Source organism: Perca fluviatilis, chromosome 11 (genome assembly GCF_010015445.1).
Source record: "Perca fluviatilis chromosome 11, GENO_Pfluv_1.0, whole genome shotgun sequence".
Taxonomy (NCBI): Eukaryota; Metazoa; Chordata; class Actinopteri; order Perciformes; family Percidae; genus Perca; species Perca fluviatilis.
Window position 1 is genome coordinate 33,355,575 of NC_053122.1, and position 25,424 is coordinate 33,380,998.

Genomic DNA, 25,424 nt, shown 5'->3' on the forward strand with positions numbered 1-25,424 from the left:
TATACAAACCTGTTGTTTACATTTGTTTGTCTGAAAGAGTAACTAAGAAAATGGTAACACATTTATATTTACTCGATTAGCATCAATTAATGTACTATAAATGCATTTTATAATTATCAGTGTTTGGCGGTGTGCATAGATAGACAACAAAAAAAGCTAACCAGAAAATACCATGACAAACATAAAATGTAAATAATATGTACTCAGAGGAGCAGATATGTTCCCTGTCACTTGTAATGATTTGGAGTTATTCTCTCATTGTTATTTAAAACAAAGTGCATCACATGGTTCACTACCATAATACGACATCTGCATCTGAACCTTTGCTGCAGTTTTCAGTTTAGCTAAGTGATTACAGTGACTCTATGTGTAAACCAGTGACAAAACTGCACTTTCCAGTAGTTCATTGTGCTATATGTTTTCTGACCATTATTTTTGTTTTACTTTGTTGAAAATGCAAGATGTAGCTGTGTTGGTGACGTGTTCTGGTAAATGCGTGATGTCAAACTTTTTTCTTTTTTAGATTTAGAGGTAGGTACAAATCCACAACAGCAGGCAGTTACTGGGCAAGTGCAAATGTTTTCAATAAAAAAATACACATCCGAAACAGTTCAGGTGCATGATAGGCGCTAATATACAGCTAATGTAGCCTATATATCAGTAATTATCATTATCCACTGTGCATGTGCTTAAATCAATGTTTACAAGGAATACATACTAAATTCATATTACTAAGGAGCACAAAATGTACTAGACTTTGATACATATAGGACACATGACACTATGCAATGAGCTTAAATGTATATGTATTTTTATAACGTACATTTTGTTTACGAATGCCTGTGGAAGCATCTACATGAAATAGGTTTTCGGTATTTGAGCCGAACAGAGGTTAAAAATACAACCCCCACAATTCCACCTTCTTCAAACCCAATGCGCATGCGTCCCGCGGCTGGGCCATTATTTTGTCCTCCTCAAGCTTCAAATGAACAACAGGCTAAGCGTTCCTTGAAATGAATTAAATATTAATAGGCGGAAGGAGCATTTTATGTTCTTGTTCATTACTGCCGATATAAATGAAGTCTCTCGGTCAATAGCTTGTTGGCTCGCCGGGCTCTTCAGTCCTCCGTTGGACTTGGAGGCCGAAAACAGAGCGCGGAGTGACAGCCCCGTTAAAGCCAGCAGATTGGGTGTTTATCTAGCTGGCTAGCCACCTAGCTAGCTTCCTAGACAGCTAAGAGGGGAGGAAAAACCCGAAAGGATCTTTTCGATAAGCTCGGAAAGAGAGAGCTGTGGCTGTCCCTGTCCCGTCCGACCTGCAGAGGGGATGGCACACCTTCGAGACATGCAAAACCAGGTACAGAAATCATCTTTTCACCAACTGTCACCTCCCTTCTTCTTGCCCAAGACAAGGCGAACCCCCATGACTGTTAAGGCTTTCCATGAATAGGTGGGCGGGGGTCCAAGCCATCAATGCAGCGTGATTTAAAAACCTATATACGCAAATATGAATTCACTTATTTTTCATCTACCTTGCCATTGTCAGCATCAGGTGAAACAATGCCAAAGCAATCAACAAACTGACAGAAACAATTTGATTCGAAATTCTGAATTCCATGACAGTATACAGCAATATTTTCAAAGTCTCCATTGTTTCAGACTTGCAGTTGTCTGCAGCTGTAGATATAAAAATATTTAAAATGTGATGACTTCTTTAAGTGCCTCCTCTCCTACTCATTCCAATCATCACTCATTTCCTGCTGAACCCACTGAACTTTCAAGTCTCATGCCTCTTGAATTACATACTGGCAAACAATTGTGATCTCAAGTCCAGGTGATTATACGAGCTGGGACTGAATAGATATTGACACAGATACGAAAGGTTAATCAATCATCCATCTTTGTGAGCAGTGCATGAAAACATTATTATATAAGCCAACAGATAGATGTAACGCCTCCTGTCACTTCTAGTTAACCTTTTTATAAAAGACCATTCACATGTGAAACGAGTCGTTTGGTTATGTGCAGTTCAAATGCTTGGCAAGACGCACACACTCCTATACAAACAAATAAGCCTCTGCAGTCATCATGACAAACACTCAATAATTCAATGCGTTATTCGCTGTCACTGGATCAGAATACCCGGCTGGACCCCGAGGAGTACTTCACCAAGCAGGAGCGGATTGGGAAGGGTTCCTTCGGAGAGGTCTACAAAGGCATCAACAACCGCACAAAGGAGGTGGTGGCGATAAAGATCATAGATCTGGAGGAGGCCGAGGACGAGATCGAAGACATTCAACAGGAGATCACAGTGCTGAGCCAGTGTGACAGCCCTTTTGTTACCAAGTATTATGGGTCGTACTTGAAGGTGAGATGATGACACAAAATAACGAAGCGATACATACTAGCGCGGAAAATATCTGATTGCAATTATTTTGACTGATATTGCAATTGCGATATGATTTGCGATATTGGAGGGAATCATCATTTTTGTATAAAAAATGTAAAGAAAAAAAAGATTTGAAATGTGATTTTTGCGAGGATCTGTACCAAACAAAGATTTTTTTTCTGTAGGATAGGATTTTTAGGCCGGGATTTCTCTGCAGCACCACGATACTTTATTTTAGAATGGTTTGACACATATTTCGCCTTTAACAAATATTGCGTCCCCCTGCGACGTGGATATTGCACTAGTTCATATTGCTATCTCGATAAAATTGCGATGAATTGTGCAGCCCTAATACATACACAGATAACGTCTTTCATCAAGTATGTTTTCCTCTCAGGGGACCAAGCTGTGGATTATCATGGAGTATTTAGGTGGAGGATCTGCTCTGGATCTGGTAAGAAGATTTTTTTTATTTTTTACAGAGCTTACGGAGTTTTTACAAGTGGCACTTTTTACATTGGAGAAGCTTGGGGGGTCTCTCTCCCAACTTCCACCTTTTTCTGATTTACTTGTTTCCCCCTTGCTAGCTCCGTCCAGGGCCTCTTGAGGAGACTTACATTGCTACTATACTGAGGGAAATACTGAAGGGGCTGGAGTATCTGCACTCCGAAAGGAAGATCCACAGAGATATCAAAGGTGATGAAAGTTCCTCTTTTTCATTTAGCATCTTGTAGCTATAAATTCATATCGTGTCACAGTGTTGTCCCCGGTACAAAGCCAGATATCCTACTCATAATTCCGAGCTAATTTGCAGCAGTATGGTGGTGTATCGATTGGATAGACTATTCGCTAGCTTTTAAATGCTTTGATGAGGGGAGCTCGCCAGGTAACACAACATGTATATCCAGTCTTAACCAGATGCTGGACAGAAGAAGTCCACACGCTGAAATATGCTACCAAGCTGCATAAATGTATTAACACCCAACACCAACATACTGAGGTGTTACATTAAATATCTGTGCATGGAGCTCATTTTCTCCTCTTTGCAGCTGATGTTGTGCTTCTTCCATTCTGGGACTTACTAGAGAATTACAAAAGTAAAGGCACCAGGATGAATAATTAAGAAGACTGGGTTGATTCTCTACATAGGTTCTGTTTGCATTCCCTGTTATTTATCTCCTGATGTCTAAAAGCTGTTCACCGCAGTGAAACTGGGAAAGAGACTGCAAAGTGCCCTTTGTCTCTGTGTCCATCCGTCTGTAATGTACAATATTCCAAATGTTTGGGTTTTGACCAAACTTCAGGGAATAATAATGGTTCTTGTATTTAAAAAAATAAATAAATGACGCTTAGTTGGCGTAAATAATGTGCTGCAGCACCTCATTACTCACGATTATCTCAAAACGAGACTCCATCTTTTCATGCCGGATGACATATTTATTGATGCCTTTTATTTAGCATTACTTGTTTCACTTTTTTCTTGTATTTTACCGGTCTTTCTTCTTCTGTCTCTTTCTCCTAGCTGCCAATGTGCTCTTGTCGGAGCAGGGCGATGTGAAGCTGGCAGATTTCGGGGTGGCTGGACAGCTGACAGATACCCAGATTAAGAGGAACACGTTCGTCGGTACCCCTTTTTGGATGGCTCCAGAGGTTATAAAGCAGTCCGCCTACGACTTCAAGGTGAGGCCAGAGTCTGTGGACCGGACAAGAGACACCCTGTGTTACTGCTTTGAGTGAACGCTGCCTTTAGGTTTGTTTGCTTTTTTTTTTTTTTTTTTCCTTCTCACTTTTGGTTGAAAAGATGTTTCAGTTTGGTGGAACACCGAGCCCATAAAGAGATAATGTTTTGTTATTGGTGGAGGCACTGATAGGTAGACACTACACAACATTTTTCAGCATGGGAATAATTATTTGATCCACATCATTTTTATTCGATCCACATCATTTTAGTTCAGGGACTTTATTTTAATTCCTTGAACAGTTTTCAGTGTCTGTGTATGAAGTTAACCCAGCTAATACTTACATATTTCCCTCTCCCCCACAGGCTGATATTTGGTCCCTGGGAATCACTGCCATTGAGTTGGCTAAAGGGGAACCTCCCAACTCCGACCTACACCCCATGAGGGTCCTTTTCCTCATCCCGAAAAACACTCCACCCACACTTGAGGGACCTTACAGCAAGCCCTTCAAAGAGTTTGTGGAGGCTTGTCTGAATAAAGACCCTCGTTTTGTAAGTAATACACCCGCATCCCTCTTATTTGTAGCAGAACTAAAATGGAATCAGACGTGCTTTTTTGTGGCTAAATAAGATCAGAAAGTTTGAAAAGAATTCCAGATTGGCACTGCTGTCCAAATTGCTCATTTATCCTACCAATAGTGCTGCACGATACGAGGAAAATGTCCGATTGCGATTATTTTTGACTGATGTTGCGATTGCGATATGATTCACGATATTGGAGGGAATGATACATTTTTTTGGATCATCATTTTCATTGAAACACAAATAAGAATGTACTATAGTCATGTAGTGTGATTTTTGCAAGGCTCTGTACCAAACAAAGATGTTTTCCTTTAGTCTGTAGGATGGGATTTGTAGGGTTAGGACGTCTGCGTTTTGGATATTGCACCAGTCCATATTGCGATTTCGATAAAATTGCGATTAATTGTGCAGCCCTACCTACCAAATATTATTGTGATTGGATTAGCATGCCTTGTCCTTAATAGAAAGTAAAATTTGTGCTGTTCTTTCTCAAATATTCAAACCCAATCCAAATCCCATTCTTGTTATGCACCAAAAATATGTTAAATCTAAGTAATGTGATGGTGGACTCATTGCTGAAGCTTCTCTTTTTAGCATGGTATGGCTTGACAACTGATCCCACCTGAGTGGTTTTTCCAGCTTGGCTGAATCTTTTTTCCTGCTTCTTTCTTTCTGACATGTGTGCACAGAGGCCAACAGCCAAAGAGCTCCTAAAGCACAAGTTCATCACGCGCTACACCAAGAAGACAGCCTATCTGACGGAGCTGATCGACCGCTACCGCCGCTGGAAGTCCGAGGGCCACGGGGAGGAATCCAGCTCTGACGACTCCGATATGTGAGTCTCAAGAACACACATTCACACACTTAAGGATTTACATTTTCAGTAGCAGTAATGAACCTTTATGTGCTTATTTAAAAAAAATTCTGTCAGCCATTTAAGCTTGTCACAAATATCAGGACTGAGTGTAGAGCAGGGCGATATGGAGAATATCTATTTTTGACCAAATACATCAATGTTCATATTGCGGCGATATTGTAGGGTTGACTATTGGTCCTTTCACAAAACGTGAGATTTTAGATAAATAATCATCAGTAATGTGGATGTAATGACTAAGTGGGTAAAGGCAAATAATAGAACAGCTAGTAAGTCTGGTAAGTTAAAGTAAAAAAAAATATAATAATCTGAAAATGACATCACTTTACTGTAATGCAGCCTTTTAAAGCAGGAAAAGACAACACTTGTGTCACGATATTAATTCAATTCAATTTTATTTATAGTATAAAATCATAAGAGGCGTTATCTCAGGACACTTTACAGATAGAGTAGGTCTAGACCACACTCTATAATTTACAAAGACCCAACCATTCCAGTGATTTTCCCCCCATAAATGCGACAGTGGCGAGGAAAAACTCCCTTTCAGGAAGAAACTTCGTACAGTCCCAGGCTCTTGGTGGGCGGTGTCTGACGGTGCCGGTTGGGGGTGTGATGAACAGTGGCAAATAACAGTCACAATAAAGATAATGACTAGAAATAGTAGTTGTAGTAGTTCATGGTGTTGCAGGGCACTGCAGTGCGCTACAGGGTGTAGCAGGGTCAGTGTTGTGCCTGAACGCGTTCATTGAACGATAGTTCATGAACCCGTTCATATTTTGGGCGAACGTGAACTGAACAGTCAGTGGAACGCTTATCAGTTCAATTTTCTAAGCACAAACGGACATTTGGAAAAATGGGTTCCAATATCCAATTTTTCATTTTTTTTTCCGCCTTGACAAATTCAAAAATTGTTTTTCCAATTTTCTGTTTTTATAGAGGATCAGAAATTGACAGTTAATGACCTGCATATTCCGCAAAGTAAAGGAAGACAATACCATTGCAGTATTGAATAATTGGAGCCCAGACACAATTTTGTAATTTTCTAAATTTCTGATCCAACAGAAAATTGGAAAAACAGGTTAAAGATCCAATTTTTTAATTTGTCACGGTGAGAAAAAAATTAAAAATTGGATATTTGAACCCATTTTTCTGTTTTTCCAAATGTCCGTTTGTGCTTAGAAAATTGAACTGATAAGCGTTACACTGACCCTGAACGTACTGTATTACTGCCTGATGAACGTTACTGTGAACTTGTTCATTCTGGTGTCTGTGAACGCCACGCTCTCTCAGTTTAACTTCGTTCAATAGGGTGCCAGATTTCTATAGAGCCTTCCAGGCAAAAATCCGGCTAAAACACACCATAAACAGGCCTTAATATGTAGTGGAAAAAACACCCAATCTGGCAACACCAGCCACCAGTGTCGCACCGCCGCATGCGTCATCAAAACAAAAAGCAGCAAGGAGGCTTCGTATGATCATTTAACAAGGTCGGTGAGGATGAGAAAAATCGTACATTTCTGTGCAAACTTTGCCCGCCGGCTTTCAAAAAGAAAATCCGCACTTCAGTCACATCCACAACAAACCTGAAACGGCACATTAAACTGAAGCAACACATGGGGGGGGGGGGAAGAACTGTGAACTAGTTCATTTTTGGAACTGTGAACTCAGTTCAACATTTTGAAGTATGAACTGAAGTAGTTCATTTTAAAATTTGTGAACTGAACTTTGAACTAGTTCATGTAGAAAGTGAACTTTCCCAACACTGAGCAGGGTGTGGCAGGACGTGGAAGGACGTGGCAGGGCATTGCAGAGCGTAGCAGGGTGTAACAGGGCACAGCAGGGTGTGGAGCAGGACCACGGCGACAGCTGCAACCATGATTTAGGTGCCACCCTAATCCAAGGAAAACTGCTGGGCGAAAAAAAGCATAAGGACTCCGGGGAATAAGCTCCCCAGAGCTAGGTTAGTAACAAGCATTTCTGGGACATGGATACACACAGATGGAAAGAGAGAGAGGAGAGAGGAGCTCAGTGTGTCAAAGGAAGTCTTATCCAAAATGTAATACGTTATCTGGTTTCATATATCAATATATTGCCCAGCCCTAACTAGGGCTGCACAATTAATCGCAATTTTATCGAAATCGCAATATGGACTAGTGCAATACCCAAATCGCAGGGGGGGGCGATATGTTAAAGGCAAAATATGTGTCAAACCATTCTGAATGAAGTATTGTTGTGCTGCAGAGAAGTCCCCGCCTACAAATCCTATCTTACAGACTAAAGAAAAAATCTCTGTTTGGTACAGATCCTCGCATAAATCACACATTTAAAAATTTTTTTTTTTGTAATTTTCAATAAAAATGAGAATAATAAAAAAAAAAAGATCATTCCCTCCAATATCATAAATCCTATAACAATCGCAATATCAGTCACAACAATCGCAATTAGATATTTTCCTAATATCATGCAGCCCTAGCCCTAACGGAGTGTATGGGCGTGCCTCGCATGCCTATACCTCTTCCAGCTAATAGGAAACAGTTGCACATAAATTGTCCTCCATAGAAACATTTTCTCTGAATGTTGTAAAATTAGGTTAAAACTATACTTTCTCTCCCCCTATTCTCTTTCCGTCCTTCCTTTAGGGATGCTGATGGTGATGTGGATACGTGTCCCATGTGGACCTTCCCCACAGTCAGACCCAACTCTATGAACAAGTTACAGAAGGGCTACACACACACAGATTCAGAGGTAAGGCATACGCAGCCCACAGACACAGTCTATTCTATTTTTTATTTAATTTTTTTCCCCCTAACATTCTTTTTCTTCTTCCCAGTCAGGAGATTTGGTGAAAAGGCAACCCAAGTCACAATGCTTGTCTGCTTTGGTAACACCCATCTTCAGAGAGGTAGGCGGGACTGTTGGGTATGGGGATTATATAACTTTGAGCACAGCACGGCAAGTACAGGCCTTAATCTAAAGTAGTTGATCCTGTCTAAAAAAAAACGTGGCTTTGTGAAACACAATCTTCAATTTGGAAAGGTTATGTCTTGAAGGTTGAGCCCTGGACAAAGTTAAACAACATTCATTTTCATTTCATTTGACCTGTGTGAGTCCTCCTTAGTGATAGTATGTGCATATACAGAGAGGTATTGGCCTGAGGTCGCTCATAATAACTGCACTGAATCACCAGAAGCACTTTTAGAAAATGGGCAGAAGATTTCCTGCTGGTTTATTAATTGCATTGATAACGATGTAAGTCTGGGCTGCAGAAGTGCTATGATCTGCACTGATTTCATCAAATTGTTTGCCATATTTTGGGGTTTCTCCTGTCAGTTGAAGTCTGACTGGTGGGCCTCTTCACTAATTTAGTTTTTATTTAGTCCCAGAGTAACTCTAATCTTCCCTAAGGAAATACCATACTATAATACAGGTATTACACATGTACTTTATATAAGTTGTTTTAAAATAGTATATATTGGTAAGAATAGAACAGAATAAAGCATGTAGTTGGTAAATACAAAAGTCAACAAAACGTGACTAATATGTTTGTTAGAATGTAATAAACTGTAAAAAATACAGTTGGAATTAAGTTAAGTCACTTTCTTTGGCTGTAGCCTCCCAACTGCACGACATACACAATTCTTTCATTTCGATTTTTCTCTACCGCCAGTTGAAGGAGAAGCGGCGGGCGAGCGGCGGGGGCGTCGGAGCCATCGAGGAGCTGGAAAACGCCTTCAACCTGGCCGAGGAGTCCTGTCCGGGCATCTCCGACCGCCTCGTCACACACATGATGGAGAGAGTGTGCAGGTGATATACCGACCAGTGTCCCGACCGTCTGCTGGGATGTTGATTATGCAGCAGGAAACATCCGTTTATTTGAATTAATCGATTTTTGCGTCCTCCTTCCAGGTTTTCTTTAAACGGTAACACCACTCCGTCTTCGCGGTGAAACCCCAGCTGGATGTAACTTAACCCTGCTCCCTTTTTCTGTCTCCCAGACCCACCCGACGCTTCAGATAAGGACCACAGAAGACCCCACCCCCCCTCCTTCCACTACCACTCCTCGTATCTTTGCACCCTTCTCAGTCTTGTCCCTCCCCCCCCCCCAAGAGATCTTTTAATTAGTTATAATTAAATATTTTTACAGTTTTTCTTTAAGAGCGGAGAGTATTTAAAACAAAAAAAGCCATGACATTTAGAGCGTTGTGTATACCTGTTAGATTGAGAAGAAAAAAAAACTATAATAATAAAGTGTATGGAAAATGTCCCATAGTGTCTTGTTTGTTTTGGATGCTCACATACAGACATATTACAGTAAGTTACTGCTCAGTCTAGGGCTGCAAATGTACTACTCAGTAGTGGAGCATTCATAAATAATTCATGTTAATATTTATACAAGTTGATTGCTTAACTATCATGTTTTACTATTTTCATTTCCTCTTGTTTCTAAAAACAGATTGTGAGCTTGGGCTTTAATTAACCTCTCCATACTGTACTGGAATTAGACACGCCCCGGTTAGTCAGGGCAGGTTCATAGTAGTTTTGTCTGTCAGAGGCAATTAATCTCTCAGAAATGAAACCTCCACAGAGAGCAGAATGCACCAGCTGATGTGTACACTCCCCTAAAGGATTATTAGGAACACCATACTAATACCGTGTTTGACCCTATCCTATCACTATGGGCCGACATTTCTAAACAATGCTTCCAGCTCCTTGTTGAATCAATGACACAAAGAATTCAGGCAGTTCTGAAGGCGAGAGGGATCCCCCCCCACCATTACACCACCACCACCAGCCTGCCCAGTGGTAACAAGGCATAACGGATCCATGTTCTCATTCTGTTTACGCCAAATTCTGACTCTACCATCTGAATGTCTCAACAGAAATCGAGACTCATCAGACCAGGCAACATTTTTCCAGTCTTCAACTGTCCAATTTTGTTGAGCTTGTTCAAATTGTAGCCTCATTTTCCTGTTTTTAGTGGAGATGAGTGGTACCTGGTGGGGTCTTCTGCTGGTGTAGCCCATCCGTCTCAAGGTTGTGCGTGTTGTGGCTTCACAAATGCTTTGCTGCATACCTCGGTTGTAACGAGTGGTTATTGGAGTCAAAGTTGATCTTCTATCAGCTTGAATCACTCGGCCCATTCTCCTCTGACCTCTAGCATCAACAAGGCATTTTTGCCCCCAGGACTGCAGCATACTGGATGTTCTTTTTCAGACCACTCTTTGTAATGCGTGAAAATCCCAGTAACTGAGCAGATTGTGAAATACTCAGACCAGGCCGTCTGGCACCAACAACCATGCCACGCTCAAAGTTGCTTAGATCACCTTTCTTTTTCATTCTGACATTCAGTTTGGAGTTCAGGAGATTGTCTAGACCTGGACCCTAAATGCATTGAAGCAGCTGCCATGTGATTGGTTGATAAGATAATTGCATTAACAAGAAATTGAACAGGGGTTCCTAATAATCATTTAGGTGAGTGTATGTGGATAAGCGTCAAGCTGTAAAAAATAACTGCTCAAATCACAGGAGATTAATAAAGTTTAATAAAACTTATTACAATATATGCATCAAGAACAAGATTTGTTGCTTTAATATTGGATAAAAACAGCACAAAGAGGAATGTCAAGAACTCACACCTTGGCTGGTGAGGGAAACGGCTACGCTGACCTCATCGGGTCACTTTTCATCTCTGTGGTCATAGAAACCACAAAGTAATCAGCAGTTGGGACGAGAGAAAAAAAAAAAAAAGGTTGATGCCTCTTAAATCTCGCAGCATCAATGAGAACACACAACAGCTAATGCTCCCTGGCTGGCACATAGCTTCGCTTTGCAGTGCGGAGGAAACGTGGCGGCATTACTTCTAGTTGACTGAGAGCACCAAACAAGAGGCGTCACTCCTCGTTTGCACGTCCTTCATTTGTCAGGAAGACTGGAAGAGGTCAAGGGTCACAGTTTATTCATTTCAAACTCAAAAATGGAGCTCAACAACACTGATCTGAGAACTGCACCAATGGATAAGACTTTGAAAGGAAAAGGGAGACGCTGATCCCAACGCAGCACTAGAGGGAAAATTCACCTGAAGATTTGACCAGACGGGGTCCAGAGTTGCATGCAGGCTGAGGTGGGTAATATGATTAACACTGAGCAGGCTGGAGCCTATTTAATGGGGAGCTTATGGGTGATTATTTCTTAAATCAGGAGGGAATATGAAATCACGTTTTCTCTTTGACAAAAAGAACATGGAGATAATGGCATAACAATGGCAGAAAAAGCTACTCGTGCTACTAGTTTAAGCTGACTCTCCCAACGGAGCTCTTTCACAGAGCAAATGTTAGCGTGTGCTTTGAGAGATGTTTTAGAACTAAAAGCACTGAATACAAGCAGCAGTACTTTGGTTTTCTAAATTGAGAAAAAAAAAAGGGAACAAAAAAGTAAAAGTTTGTATCAAAGATATAAATGCCACCATTTTTAAAAAGGTGGGTAACGTGACTTCATTTGAGTAACTGGCAAAAGTTGAATAAAATGAAACAAAATGTTTTTTAAAAATGAAGAAAATAGAACCGTGTGAAAATATATAAACATAACACTGTTTGAATATACTTTACTGTATGTATAAAAAAAGAAAAAAAAAAAAAAAGACTCCAGATCCCATGTAGGATTGGAATAAAAATAGTGGCAAGCAGAACGAGTCAATAACCAGATAGCCTTTACACGTTCTCTGCTATCATCCGTCTCTCTCTGGTCAAGCTGGAGCAGTGGCTCAAATACCTACAGCGGGAAAGGGAAAAAAGTTACTAAAATAAAGCCTGGCCTCTACATAGAATCAAATGTCGTTTTAGGTACTTTAGGTTACAAATGCAGGAAAGCAGGCGCCCTGCGGCTCAGGAAATACAGCATAGGGTTATGAAGGGGGTCTGCTCCTACCTTAGACTTTTCCCACATGGGGGCCGTCTCCCTCCCCGTCTCCCTGCTTCTGCATCTGGGCCTGCATCTTGGCAATCATCTCCTGCATTCGTCTCAACTGTGCAACACAGAACATCCACATGTATGACAGGGAAACAGCATTTGCACTTCAATAAAAGAACAAGGTACACTCACTTGGACAGCTGCAATTTAAGTAAATCCTATTTATAGCTTCTTTCCCTTAGCCCAGTTATATTTATATAAATCATAAATATCTGTCTGCCAAATATAATACAATAACACAATAAACATCTGAGGCCTGTACTGCCTGTGTCACGCCCGTGGTTATCAACTAGTTCAGTCAACCCAGGGTTCCCCAATCTAGCGGCGCGCGCGTTCACATAAAAGAGGCGGGGTTTGCACAGCGTGACCAATCGCAAACATCTACCAGAGCCGCATGTTTTATATAAGAAGAGCAAATTATAATTCTGCATAAATATGAAGAACACAGACACGGTTCTACAGGCAAAAACGCAATCCAGTCGCTGCTTCCTAAAAACAGGAAGGAACGCTGGCAACGACAAAAAAAAATAGCCGACGCTGTAAATGCATAAATCACAACGCTTATCAATATCACTTCCCCATCAGTCAGGACCAAGATCTGACCAGAATTAAACTTTGCTTTCCATAAGCTGTCGTTGCTGCAGCCTATTATTTCAGTTGCAAGATGTAAGCGATTGTGAGGGCAAATACAAAATATAAAAACACAATTCCCTCTGCTAGAAATCTATATCTTTCATAAAGATACCCATTAGGGAATGTTAATGGGTCTCTCTCTCTGGGTCTCGGTCTCTGTCTCTCTCTCGCTCTCTCTGGGTCTCGGTCTCTGTCTCTCTCTCGCTCTCTCTGGGTCTCGGTCTCTGTCTCTCTCTCGCTCTCTCTCGCTCTCTCTGGGTCTCGGTCTCTGTCTCTCTCTCGCTCTCTCTGGGTCTCGGTCTCTGTCTCTCTCTCGCTCTCTCTCGCTCTCTCTGGGTCTCGGTCTCTGTCTCTCTCTCGCTCTCTCTGGGTCTCGGTCTCTGTCTCTCTCTCGCTCTCTCTCGCTCTCTCTGGGTCTCGGTCTGGGTCTCTCTCTCTCTCTCTCTCTCTCATATCAATCGAGTATTGATTGGTCAGTAGGCGGTTGATCTCTAATCAACAACTTAACCTGGTTAACAGGTTAGGTGTTCAGCATAAGTTAGCATGGCGATTTAACCCGGTAACAAGTGATCCACCGTCGTGATACAGAAAACCCTGGGTTGAACCTGAAGTTAGCTCATTAACGCCAAATCTTGCTTCGTAGTACAGGCCTCTGGTCCCACATTCACTACTTTGACTACTAAAACCAACTGAGAACCTGAATCATGTACAAATTTAACACATGAGTTTAAAAACTGATAAACTCTCTTCTTACTTTTAGTTGTTCACCGTTTTTAAATTGTTACTTGTAGGACAGAGAATCATTTTTAAAGGCTTGATTGATTGAAGATTAAAGATTGATAACGCTCTCATGTCTGTACGCTAAATATGAAACTACATCCAGCAGGTGGTTAGCTTAGCACACAGGCTGGAAACAGAGGCAAACAGCCAGTCTGGCCTTGTCCAAAGTAATAAATAAATAAAATAATCTGCCTACTAGCTAGTCTGGCTATCACCAGACCAAGCACAATCTTTTAAGAGTCAACATTAGTCTGGGGGAGTCTGCTCTGTATTTTCTACTGCACAAGAGGCGTGATCAACGGGCATAGTTCAAATGCCTCTGGGCGCAATTGGACAGTCCTTCAACCAATCAGACCAACGATCCGGGTGACGTAACAGTGACATCAACGGTTTGCTGCGCTTCGACGGCCGCTAGGGGTGTACGATTCAGAAAATGTTACGATTCCATATCGATTTTCAGGCTCAAGATTCGATTCAAAAATGACCTTTCCCATGTGATTGCAGTAGACACACAATTTAAAAAAGATGAATCAATTTTTGGAATTCTATGAATCGATTTTGAATCGGTAGAGCTTGAATCGCAATTTGAATGTGAATCGATTTTTTTGCACACCCCTAGTGGCCGCCATGTTGAATGTAAACAAAAGGCTGTTTGCCGTCGCTTCGCTATCGTCATCGTGTTAAACCCGCCAATAGCGTGTCAGGTGGATAAGCCAGTTTGTGATTGGTCCCCGCAGATTTGTAACGGAAGCAGGATAAAAGGTTTCCAGCCTGAGCTGCAGGGCGAAATCAAATCACCGGCAGATCGGACTGGGTTTACCCAGTCTACCCTACTGGCACCTCTCAAGGCCCAGACACACCGACCAGACGGCCGACCCTCGGCAGAAAAGGCAGTTGGGCTGATCAGTCTCCCCGAGTTGGTCAAAAAAGTGCCTCGGAACACACCGAAGAGACGAGACGTAATACGTCTCCATAACAGCAGGCGGCGCTAATCTGTATTGTCGCCCAAAAATTAAAACCGGCAGCTGATTGGACGTCACGTGGGTCTGGTTTCTCTGGAAATTCTGAATAAATACGATCTCATATTGTACTAAAATAGTTCTCCGAAATGTGTTTCTGTAAACATTTTAAGTAAGTTAAAGTTTAATATAAGTAATACGTTTAATCGGTCAGTTTAAAGGGTTTTCGTCAGATTTTGAGAGACTCTAGTCACGGTCATTCTGCTCCCCGTTTCCGGGTTAGCACTCTACCAATCAGATTGGTCATTTGAGTCTGAGTGCCGGCAGTGCCCGCCTTCCGATTCAACATGTCAAATCGGCCAAAATGAAGGCCGACAGCCCCTCGGACGGACGACAGCACGGAACACACCGAACAGACTCAAGTCACTGACCTCGCCAGACTGTCTGACGGCCGATTATCGGCTCGTGTGTATTAGGCTTAAAGCTCCCTGAAATAGTTCCCCGTGCCTCAAGTCTCCATGCTAAGCTAACTGTCCGCTGGCTTAAGACTCATATTTAGTGAACAAATGACAGTGGTATTGATCTTCTCATCTGACTCTTGGCAAGAAAGCAAATACGTTTTTCCAAAAATGAATTAAATGAGAAACCATTCCTTTAAGAAAGCTGGCCAACAGGGAGGATGTATTCAAGCCCAAAGTGGTGTAGTGTTAGAAATATCTCACCTCAGCCTCCTTCTCCTGCAGGATGATATCTTTGTCCATTTCCTCCGGCTCCGGCCCCTTTCTGCATCAACACAACTACAGTTACTTTTTTAGGTTACTGTGATGCTACATGCTACAGAATCAACCTCCAATATTTCTGCAGAATGTATGCCAATTAGCAAAATAATCACCAAGTCAAACGCACAGTCAGAGAGGTTATACATGTAAAATGATGATTTAAAAATGACTGAGTCGGTGTGTGTGTGCATGCCTAAAAGTGCACGTTGAACCATTTTAAGTAGCATTAGGCAAACATGACAAAAGCCACACTGAGAAGGTGAAGAAGGGATCAGTGGGTTAGTGTTTTTCTTTGCAGAGGAGAAAAGTGGGCAGCTACAACGAATAACTACAAAGAGATGAAAGCAGGAAGACCCAAGAGAGGCAGCGAGTGCTTAGAGTCAGGGAAACAGCATTACCTCCCCCAAATGGAGAAAAAAAAACTAACCTCCAACAGTCCACTCATGGGTTTGGACAAATCAAGACCAGACAGCCATCATTGGACAGATGGCAACGGGAAGACAGTAAAACCACTGCCTTATCCTGTGTTGACTTTAGAAGAAAGTCTAAAAAGAATCTTTTGGTCTATTGAGGGTTAAAGGATTATGTCCACGCTACTTTAAATGACACGCACTGTAACAGTTTATAACCCCTACACATACTCAGACTACACATGCTCCCGACTAACCGTGTAGAACCACAGCCCACTACAGCCCCGCAGCAATATGTTCACTTCTGCTTCGCTGCCACGATCTAACTGATGTAGTGAACATGCAAAATGATGAGTTAGAGCTACAGTACTACAGAATGAACCTAGTTCAACAACACACTGGATGAATACAGAAGAATAACGCAAAGTATGTGGTCTATTATACAGAAATTAATCTAGTAACTCAGCTTCCATAGCCACAGCTCTGGATGTTCTGGTTGGGTTTTATTACTGCGACATCTGTGGCATCCGTTTTGTGCATGTGCCCCAATATGGCATTCGTGTGGTTTTTAAAACGCTAATGTGTTGTTGTTGTTGTTATAATTATATACATGTCTAAATCAAAAGGTTTTGCTGTTCTTGGTGGGGGAGGTGCAGAAAAAGCAAGCTGACAGACAAGTACGTACGCAGGAGACAGAGGCAGAACGTAACCATGGGAGGACAACCTGCCACCCCGCTTGAGGCGCTCCGAGCGGAAGTTCTCGTAGTGAAGGTCCTGGGTCACTTCCTGTAGATCCTGCATGTGGGTTCTGTCAGGGTTGTGGAAAAATCACCAACCAATAAAGGCTCAGACATTTTGAAAACTACAAATGTTAGCTTCACTACACCTCTCGTGGGCAAAGGGAGTGCACCATAACATAAGAAATGTCTTTATTTTAGCCAAACTTGTCTGAATCACATTACACAGCTAGTATTGTTCTTATTTAACCTCTTTTTTCCCCAGCTTTCCTGCCTTGGCTACAGCCCTTTTCTAATTGGCTACACCTTAACAAAAAAGCTATTAGCAGGGGTAGATTTGCTCTCATTGTGTTTGAAGGCATCCCGCCAAACTAACAACTTCTCCAAGCTAGCTACGGAGCTGTGGTTACTTTCCACAGCGTTTGGAGGAAAACAGACGGTCTATAGACAGTTTGGCAGGTCAGTGAATCTCGCCATCACCCTATGCTTACCACTAAAATTTGAAAGAAAAAGGAAAGCAGAGGGTTTAAGCCTCCTCTACCACTCACATCAGCATGATCCGCAGCTTGAGGAAGTCGTTGTGTTCTGGATTCTCCACTTCTACCACTCCCCAGGGGTACAGGCGGCCCCTCACCTTCTTCCCCTTGGCCTCAATCTGCTGGTTGGATCCCACCACCGCGAATGGGATGCTAGCCTGGAAAAGGAGAGTAGTTCATGGGTCTGTAGTCATGGTTCAACCACGCACATAAACGGCAATGCCACTTGAAAGAAATCCCAGAGAGTAATGGGGTGACTTCAATGGAATTCTAGGGGATATATTAGAGGATATACAGCTTTTATCCATGGCAAATTCTCCTTCCTTTGGTATAAAATAAACACAGACTCATCTTTGGCATGATAGAATTCAGATGCATGTAGGGATGAAAGGTTTTGCAGGGAGTGGAGCGTTTACCTTGAGGATCCGGGTCTGCTCTTTGAAGTCCTCGTCCTCGTCCGACTCGGCGTCAGGGAGGTGGTAAATCTTGATGCCGTGTTCATCGATCTCATCCAGAACCTTACCGAGAAGACAGGGACAAAACAGGTTATTATCACATAGCATTACCCGTTAGGTGCATACTGTAAATCAGTGATTCTCAAAGTGGGGTCCGTGGCCCTCTGCCAGGAGGTCCGTGGAAGGTTTTTAGATTCATTCATTTAAATGATCGTGACTTTATTTTCTTTTTTAGAAAATGCTTTATAGTTCAAGGAATATTTTAATTTTCAAATCAATAATAGTTCATAGATTACATTATAACCTAACATATCTATAACTCTTAGAATCTGCAAATATGTTGAAAACAGGCATAATATCTTTCTAATAGATCTCTCATATATTCTCTATCTTGTAAAGGGTCCTTGGCTGAAAAAAAAGATCTCTGCTGTTAATGACTACCTATTATTTCCTCTTTAGTCAGGACTTTATATGTATTAAGAGAAACATTTCTGTGAATGTAAATCACTTTTGACACTTCCTGTCTCACTGGTTTTACTTCTTTAATCCAAATCCCTGTTTCAATATAGTTAGTCTTTATCCTTGACATTCCACTTCAGGGATTGCTCCGGTGCTGCAGGAAATTCCGCCGGATGCGTGTATTTTCCGTTTCCTTCCTCTTTCTTTGTGTTGGGATTTTAAATTCGGTGGATTTATGAGGACTATTGTTGACTGCTCCTCAGATCTCTGCAGGGTAAATTGAGACAGCTAGCTAGACTATCGGTCCAATCTGAGTTCTCTCTCGCACGACTATTTTGCAGCGGCTCTGTGCGGAGTTTAGCACTGCCCATGACGGATTACGATTGGTTTAAAGAAATGCCATTAAACAAGAGCACGTTTTCCTCCCATCCCAGACCCTCCTTCAGCGTGCTCTGGAGGAGGGTCTGGCAAAGCGAGACTGCAATATAGTACTTCAGGTACAGACGGTATTTTCTAAATTGGGTGGGTAACGCAGGGACCATGAGCACATGATAGCTACTGGTTATTTCAGGAAATGGAAAAGATCCTGAACAATGGGCCGCTCTGTGTTGTTCTCACCCTGCGCTTGAGCCTCTCCCTCTCTCGGAGGGTGAGCGTGTCTGCCTTGGCGATGACAGGAACCACGTTGACCTTATTGTGAATGGCCTTCATAAACTGAACATCCAGGGGTTTCAGGCTGGTAGGACAGGAAACAGACAGGCACAGGGTCAAAGAGAGACAAAAAGAAAATTCAAGTATTTGTATAAAGCAATTCGAGGGCATTACAAAGATGAATGAATTGAAAGGAACGTCAGTGCAACATCTTCTGACTGAAAATCCTGTAAGTGCGTAAGTATAGCTGCTTTTCGACCCAAGGTTCTGGGGTCTTTTAAGTCCCCAGAACTAATTTGTGCTTCAGAACGTAAATGCCAAGAAACCATCAGAAAATAAGGTTTGATTTCTCTCTCTCTCTTTTTTTTTTTTTTTTTTCTCAGTCTCTTTTTTTTTTTTTTTTTTTTTTTTTTTTTTTTCTCGTCTTTTAAATGAGTTGGGAAGTTGACAGCAAAGCCTAACTTTACTTTTAACGTTATCAGACAAAGAGAAATGTTCTCTTGGTTTCTGCAGTCAAAAAGCAGCTTTAGTATTGCAGGACTCACCCATGGCCAAGCGGGGAAATGAAATAGAAGCAGCAGTGAACTCTATTGTCAACAATGTGTCTACGATTTAGACCGCTCTCGTCGTGGAGGTAGCGCTCAAACTGGTCATCAATGTAGCTGATAATGGTACTGAAACTGGATTAGAAAAATACACAACACATTAAACATACATTTACAATGCAAGGGCTTATCCATTCTGGTAGGACATTCACTAATACTAAATCAAAAGCCGAGATGAATACATTCGCATGACTTACATTATATATTTAGACACACCTTTATTTTTAACTGTCCAAGGTTAGTGTCTCCTCATCAGCATAAAGCAAAGAGATGTCCTACCAGTCTTGGCTGTTGATGGCGTCTCCGTATCCTGGTGTGTCTACCACGGTGAGGCGGAGCTTCACTCCTCGCTCCTCAATTTCTACCGTCGACGCCTCAATCTGAACCGTCCTTTCTATCTTTTCTGTTAGAAGAATAAAAAGTGCAAGAACTCATATCAGCACCGAAGTACAAAGTTAGTCCGTGATTACATGATTTTGAAGTGCATTAGAACAAAGATCATTAGGTGCATGTGCGTTTTACCTGCTGCGCCAGGGATGATCCTCTCAGGGTAAAGGTCGGTGAGGAACAGGCTGTTGATCAGGGTGGATTTTCCAAGTCCAGATTCGCCTTTTGACAACAGAGGAAAATGAAAGTGAAGAAAATATTACACGATAGCTAAAAATGACTAGAGCAGTCAGGTTCTTGATGGTGCAAAGTGCAAACCTCTTGTAATACAGAGATCACTTTTAATGACTAGAACAGGGGTCTTCAATGTTTTTTAGGCCAAGGACCCATTAACAGAAAGAGAGATGGAGCAGGGACCGCCTACTACATATTTTTTATAAAATGAAGTTGCATATTAAACTGGGCCTACAATAACTTGTAGGGCAGCCTAACGCCTTTATACATAAGTTTTTTTGGATAGAATACTAAGCTATTCAAATAATTGTTGGCATGATTTTATAAATCATGTTTTAATGTTAAACATACAGGATCCTGACGAGTAACTTTATCTGTGGATGGCTACCTTAGTGACTACCTTAGTAAGCAGTGGGGGTTTATATTTGCTAATATTATGGTGGATTCACGTTAAGACTTTTAATTTTTGAAAAGACTTTCAAGAATGAACAACAATTTGGAGGCCCCCCTGCCTTAACTCTGAGGACACCCTAGGGGCCCCAGACCCCCTGTTGAAGATCCCTGGACTAGAACAATGAAGATCCTCACTGCTCTGCAGGAAACAGACATCTGCCTGTGAGTAGGCCGAGCACTAAACGGAAATAAATGATACTAAAATCTGACTTCAGCAGAAATGTCAGAAATATTAGCCGCACAAACTAAGAAACTATATATCCTCTTCTAGCTCAAGTTAGCTAACTAAACTATACAACAACATATGCTCGCTTAAAGACTTGATTGATGATTATCAAATTAAATCTTGACTGGCTGCCTCTGAAACTGGCTCCATATACCAACAAGAGGTGTGAGACTACTGTAAACACAAGACAGTTAGACAAACAATTAAACATTCACAGTTTGAGCAATAGAGCCTAAGCAACAGCAGTGAACACAATTTAATAAACTATATGTAAGAGAAATGTAAAACATACATGTTTCTAATGTCTCACGGTCAGAGTTACAGATGCTGAGACATAATTTAATGTATACTTTATTAATCCCACAAGGGGAAATTACAATGTAATTACAATAAACAACCTAAAGCTTGTGTGCTTTACCCAGGAATGCTACTACTGTAGTCCCCCGCCTCCCAGACCCATGACAAAACATTTACACAAGTCTTTACTGCATCCTAAAATGGCAATTTTCAACATGTAAATTGAATACACCACAGTTTCAGGTGCATGCGGAAGAGGATCTTTGAGGAAAAAGTACCAGTGTTTTAGGGTAAAAAAATAAAAAGTGATGCATACGGGGAAGAAATTATGATTTTTCATAGGAAGTCAATTGTCTCTATCTGTGGGGGAAGAACTGTGGCTATCTAAAAGTACAGGAAAACAATGCTTTATTTAAGAACCTGAGTCACAGAGTAGAGGGACCAGCCGGCCTCGTCCACTGTGTGAATCATTCCCTCGAGGCCCTGGCTCACTGGCTACATTCCTCTCTGGTTTATTTTAAAGCAAAAGGATGAGCAGCGTTCAGGGGAGCTTCTACCCTCCCCCCCTCACAAACAAGCAGGGAGGTTCACACGGTCAGTGTTCACATCAAGAGTTTACGCTGACGCCAGCTGAGCAACTACCGTGACGTGACATCTGCCATTTTCTACAGGCCAAAAGCCTCCATGCACACTAAAATACACCTATGCATTACTGAAGACAAGGCCAAAGATTAAACAACTCGCCTCCTCTCAGCATACACACACAATGAACTACAGAGGCGAAAGAGTTGTGAAACTCTTGTGTAGAAAGGCCATTATGAAAAGACAGAATATGACTGGGACAACTGTCTATCATGCATGCTAAACGCCAAGATTCCATCATAAATGTTTTACAGACACAAACTCACATGAGCCATAAAAAAACAAACATATTCCTCATATGTCCATGTGTACTCTGGATGTCTAGCATGAACCTCGTTATCACTGAGATACACTATCGTTTTTCAAACTAAATGCAATCAGCGTCGCATAATAACAAGAAAGGGACAAACAGTGATGTTCACTCACCTACCACCATCAATGTAAACTCAAATCCTTTTTTTACAGACTTGCGATGAACCTGATTAGGTAGGTTGGCAAATCCAACGTACCCTGGGGTTTCAGGGTTGCTGAACTGGCCCTGCTGTAGAAAAAAAAGCGAAGTACAAAATGGGAATCATCTTTTTTTTTTTTAACCAAAAAAACATGTTTGGTGACATTACAACTTTGAACTTTAATGAAAGAACGTCCCTTTGAACACAATTATTACTTCATAAAACTAATGTTTATCAAAAACTTACATCATGTTTAAGTTAAACATGGTATAGCAAAAACATGACAGCTGATTATTAGTGCTAGAGTAGAAACCACTGAAGAAAAAAACAGGATATTTAGGAGGACTACATGAGTGCTCTGCAGACTATTTGTCAAAGCAAAGAACTTCCCACCCATCATTCCAGTTTTTACAGCCCTTTCCTTCACAGAGCTAGTCAGACCAATGAGAAGTAGCCCAATCGGACAGCTTTTAACCACCACTGTAGCAATGGTACACAGTGACGATGTCAAATCAAATACAAAAAGGTACATGCTCCTTATTTATTTAGCTCTTTTTGGCCACAGTCTTGCTAGATGTAAGAACCCTCCCTTCCCTGTCCTTCCAACAAAAGGTCATGGTTGACAAGCCTGATAAGCAGTGTGTTCTGGCTCTGCCTTTGGGCCTTTCAACCCACCTAAAGCTCAGTGAGTCAGAAGGATGGTGAGCAGAACTACTGAACATATATCGGAGTAACCCACCCAGCATTTAACGAGAAATATTTGTGTTTTGAACAACAACAACTAAATGCACAAATAATGTGAGAAAAAGCAGGAAAGCACAACATGTTCAACTGAAAGGACACATGAGAATGCTCAGTTAAAAAGTTCTGGAAAGAAGCAGTACAGATTTCTGTGTCTCTCCCACCCGCCCAAAGACTCACCTTCATTTTGTCGGCCTGAGACATTTTTTTCTGCTTGTTAAACCTGAGGGAAAGACAGACTGTATCACATACTGAGAAACATACAAAAACAACTGAAACATCTCACATTTTGCTACAATTCTTCTGGCCTCTATGGACTTTTTTCTGAAATGGAGGTAATGCATACAGGCGCATACTTACAGGCCTGACTGCGAGAGTGTGTGAGAGACAGGAAGTCTGGTTTGTGTTCAAAAAGGGTTCTGAGAGCACTGCATCTCACCACCAAAAAAAACTGCTCTTCCTGCTAAGATAGCTGCATTACAGCTGCCTCCCACGACGCTATGATTTGAGGATATGAGATCAAGCCATGCTTATGCTATTAAACCCAACTGGTATCAGTTTACTACCTGTATGCTGGTTGTTGTGTTGTAAGTCTGTGTGTATATTCAAACACTCTAAATGTATCTCTGTTAACACCGACTCAATATTAAATTGTAACATAATCTTCTCATGTTTCACAAAAAGTTGTGTCATACAAACACATGCTCCACAACAGCAACAGTATAGACGTTGTGGTAAGATTATTTTGTCAATTTAAAATCCTTTTGTAATCCTTTTTTTTGTAAAATCACTAGGCTACATTTTATATAAATGTATTTATGGAATTGTATTGCTAGCTTTTTGTTGTATTTTCATGGTCAATTCTAACCCCACAACCTTGTAGGCTAAGTGCATCATCTTAAGAGAAAGCAACAACTTACCAAACAATAACAATTATGGGCAGAATATATTTGTATATTTGTTTGATACGTTGTAAAACGATTTGCATTACAGTGAAATGCCACTTAAAATGTCTTATTCTAAATAACTTGCAGAGTCAGTCTGGGGAATTCTAGATCTTCTTGTTCAGGCAAAATGGCTTATGTTCAATTGTAATCAAGTCAGTTGTAGAACAGATAAAACTAACAGACACTCTAGCTATATGATCTGAAACGGTTAGAAACACACCCACTGCACTCAAGACTGTTGGGATGAAAGCAACTGCATCGTTGTTTACACCGACACCATACAAAACTGTATATTTTACTGGCTGGCAAGACAAAGTCTATTAGTCTAACGTTAGTCTTTTAAGTAGCTGCGTGTGGATTATTAGTGTGTGGATTTTTTTTTTTTAAACTCGATTTGAAATGATTTGTATTACTTGGGTTTGAGTGTTGTAAAAATTTAAATAAAATGCATTATTACCATTAGCATCATCATCATCAAATATATGCGTCCAAGCTAGTTTAGAAGCTATCTAGCTATATTTAAGCTAATTTAAAAAGCTTTACCCACTTGGCTAGATTCATCATAGAAATATGTAACGATAGCTAGCTAGCTAACTAACTAAAACGAACATTGCCAGCTATCATAACGGTTATCACCCAGTGGGTTTGAAATGTGCTAGCTAATGTCCAGCTCTGCCATAAAAATAACCTACTTTAATGGTAATTTTGTTCTTGTGAACGAGCCCAAAACAAAGCTTTGTACCAAGCTAACAGCCCTAACTATGTTAGCTGTTCAGTAACGTTAAAGTGCTACAAGACACGCTTAGCATAGAGGTAACTAGCTACTAACTAACGTTAGCTTCTCCTGCAGGATGTTAACTTAAATAGCTAATGTTAGCGTCGTCGGTTTCACTGCGATACCGCCATTAACACAGCATTGAGACAATTTAGTGATGAATTATAGAAAGAAGGAGTGTTACCTTACAGCCTGTCAACAGAGAGTATGGTGCAGATAGAGGTATAAAACGACCAGCCGACGATGAACAGTAGACTTGGCGGACACTTCAAATTCTTCAGATTCCGGTGTAGCAGCTTCCTTTAGCACACAGACCACAATGCACTGGGCGAGAGCAGCAGGGCCAACACTACACATGAAGATTTTCTAAAGCTTACAATGAAAGTCAGACTGCTTGCTTACACACTGTATTCACACATTGTAGTAATACACACTGATTTTATATGACATTGTATTAGACTTAGATTATTAGGATCTCCTATTTGGTTTAGAGTAGGCTATAAAGTTAATTTGGGGCGGAGTGAGTGTGTGAGTGTGTGAGTGTGTGGGTGTGGGTGTGTGTGTGTGTGTGTGTGTGGGCTTTTGGTGCTCCAGTCCCCAAAATAAAATACCTTCAACTGTTCTATGCGGCTACTATGCTATTCAATATAAATAGTAACGAGTAAATGTTACTCGGTATGCCTAATATTCATCAAAGTATTGAAGACCACATTCATTTGGCATGGTTGGGGATTCTTGATTTGCAACTAAAGCATCCTATTTTGATTCAAATGTAGC

The 25,424-nt window shown here is 41.2% G+C and overlaps 2 protein-coding genes across 5 annotated transcripts; one reads left to right on the plus strand and one right to left on the minus strand.

The window, feature by feature from the left end:
* Positions 1-932: 932 nt before the first annotated feature.
* Positions 933-9,748, plus strand: stk25b (serine/threonine kinase 25b). Of its 2 annotated transcripts, none has more exons than XM_039815127.1 (11): positions 933-1,357; positions 2,138-2,368; positions 2,787-2,843; positions 2,977-3,085; positions 3,912-4,069; positions 4,434-4,619; positions 5,339-5,484; positions 8,163-8,268; positions 8,354-8,425; positions 9,191-9,327; positions 9,519-9,748. In XM_039815127.1, exons 1-11 carry the CDS (start codon positions 1,328-1,330, stop codon positions 9,538-9,540), a joined length of 1,254 nt encoding a protein of 417 aa, XP_039671061.1. In that variant the 5' UTR covers positions 933-1,327; the 3' UTR covers positions 9,541-9,748. The 2 variants fall into 2 exon arrangements, with proteins under 2 accessions (XP_039671061.1, XP_039671059.1); XM_039815125.1 differs by having other exon boundaries at positions 934-1,357; positions 9,430-9,748.
* A 1,295-nt stretch (positions 9,749-11,043) lies between these two features.
* On the minus strand, positions 11,044-24,987 carry sept2 (septin 2). Of its 3 annotated transcripts, none has more exons than XM_039816369.1 (13): positions 24,832-24,987; positions 23,106-23,148; positions 22,159-22,273; positions 20,016-20,102; positions 19,773-19,896; positions 19,434-19,568; positions 18,856-18,973; positions 17,740-17,841; positions 17,336-17,481; positions 16,775-16,858; positions 15,584-15,644; positions 12,448-12,544; positions 11,044-12,291 (listed from the first exon to the last, which is right to left on the minus strand). In XM_039816369.1, the coding sequence occupies exons 2-12, from the start codon at positions 23,127-23,129 to the stop codon at positions 12,449-12,451; spliced, it is 1,092 nt and encodes a 363-aa protein (XP_039672303.1). In that variant the 5' UTR covers positions 23,130-23,148; positions 24,832-24,987; the 3' UTR covers positions 11,044-12,291; position 12,448. The 3 variants fall into 3 exon arrangements, with proteins under 3 accessions (XP_039672303.1, XP_039672301.1, XP_039672302.1); XM_039816367.1 differs by having other exon boundaries at positions 16,736-16,858; XM_039816368.1 differs by having other exon boundaries at positions 16,736-16,858; positions 24,837-24,978.
* Positions 24,988-25,424: the final 437 nt, after the last annotated feature.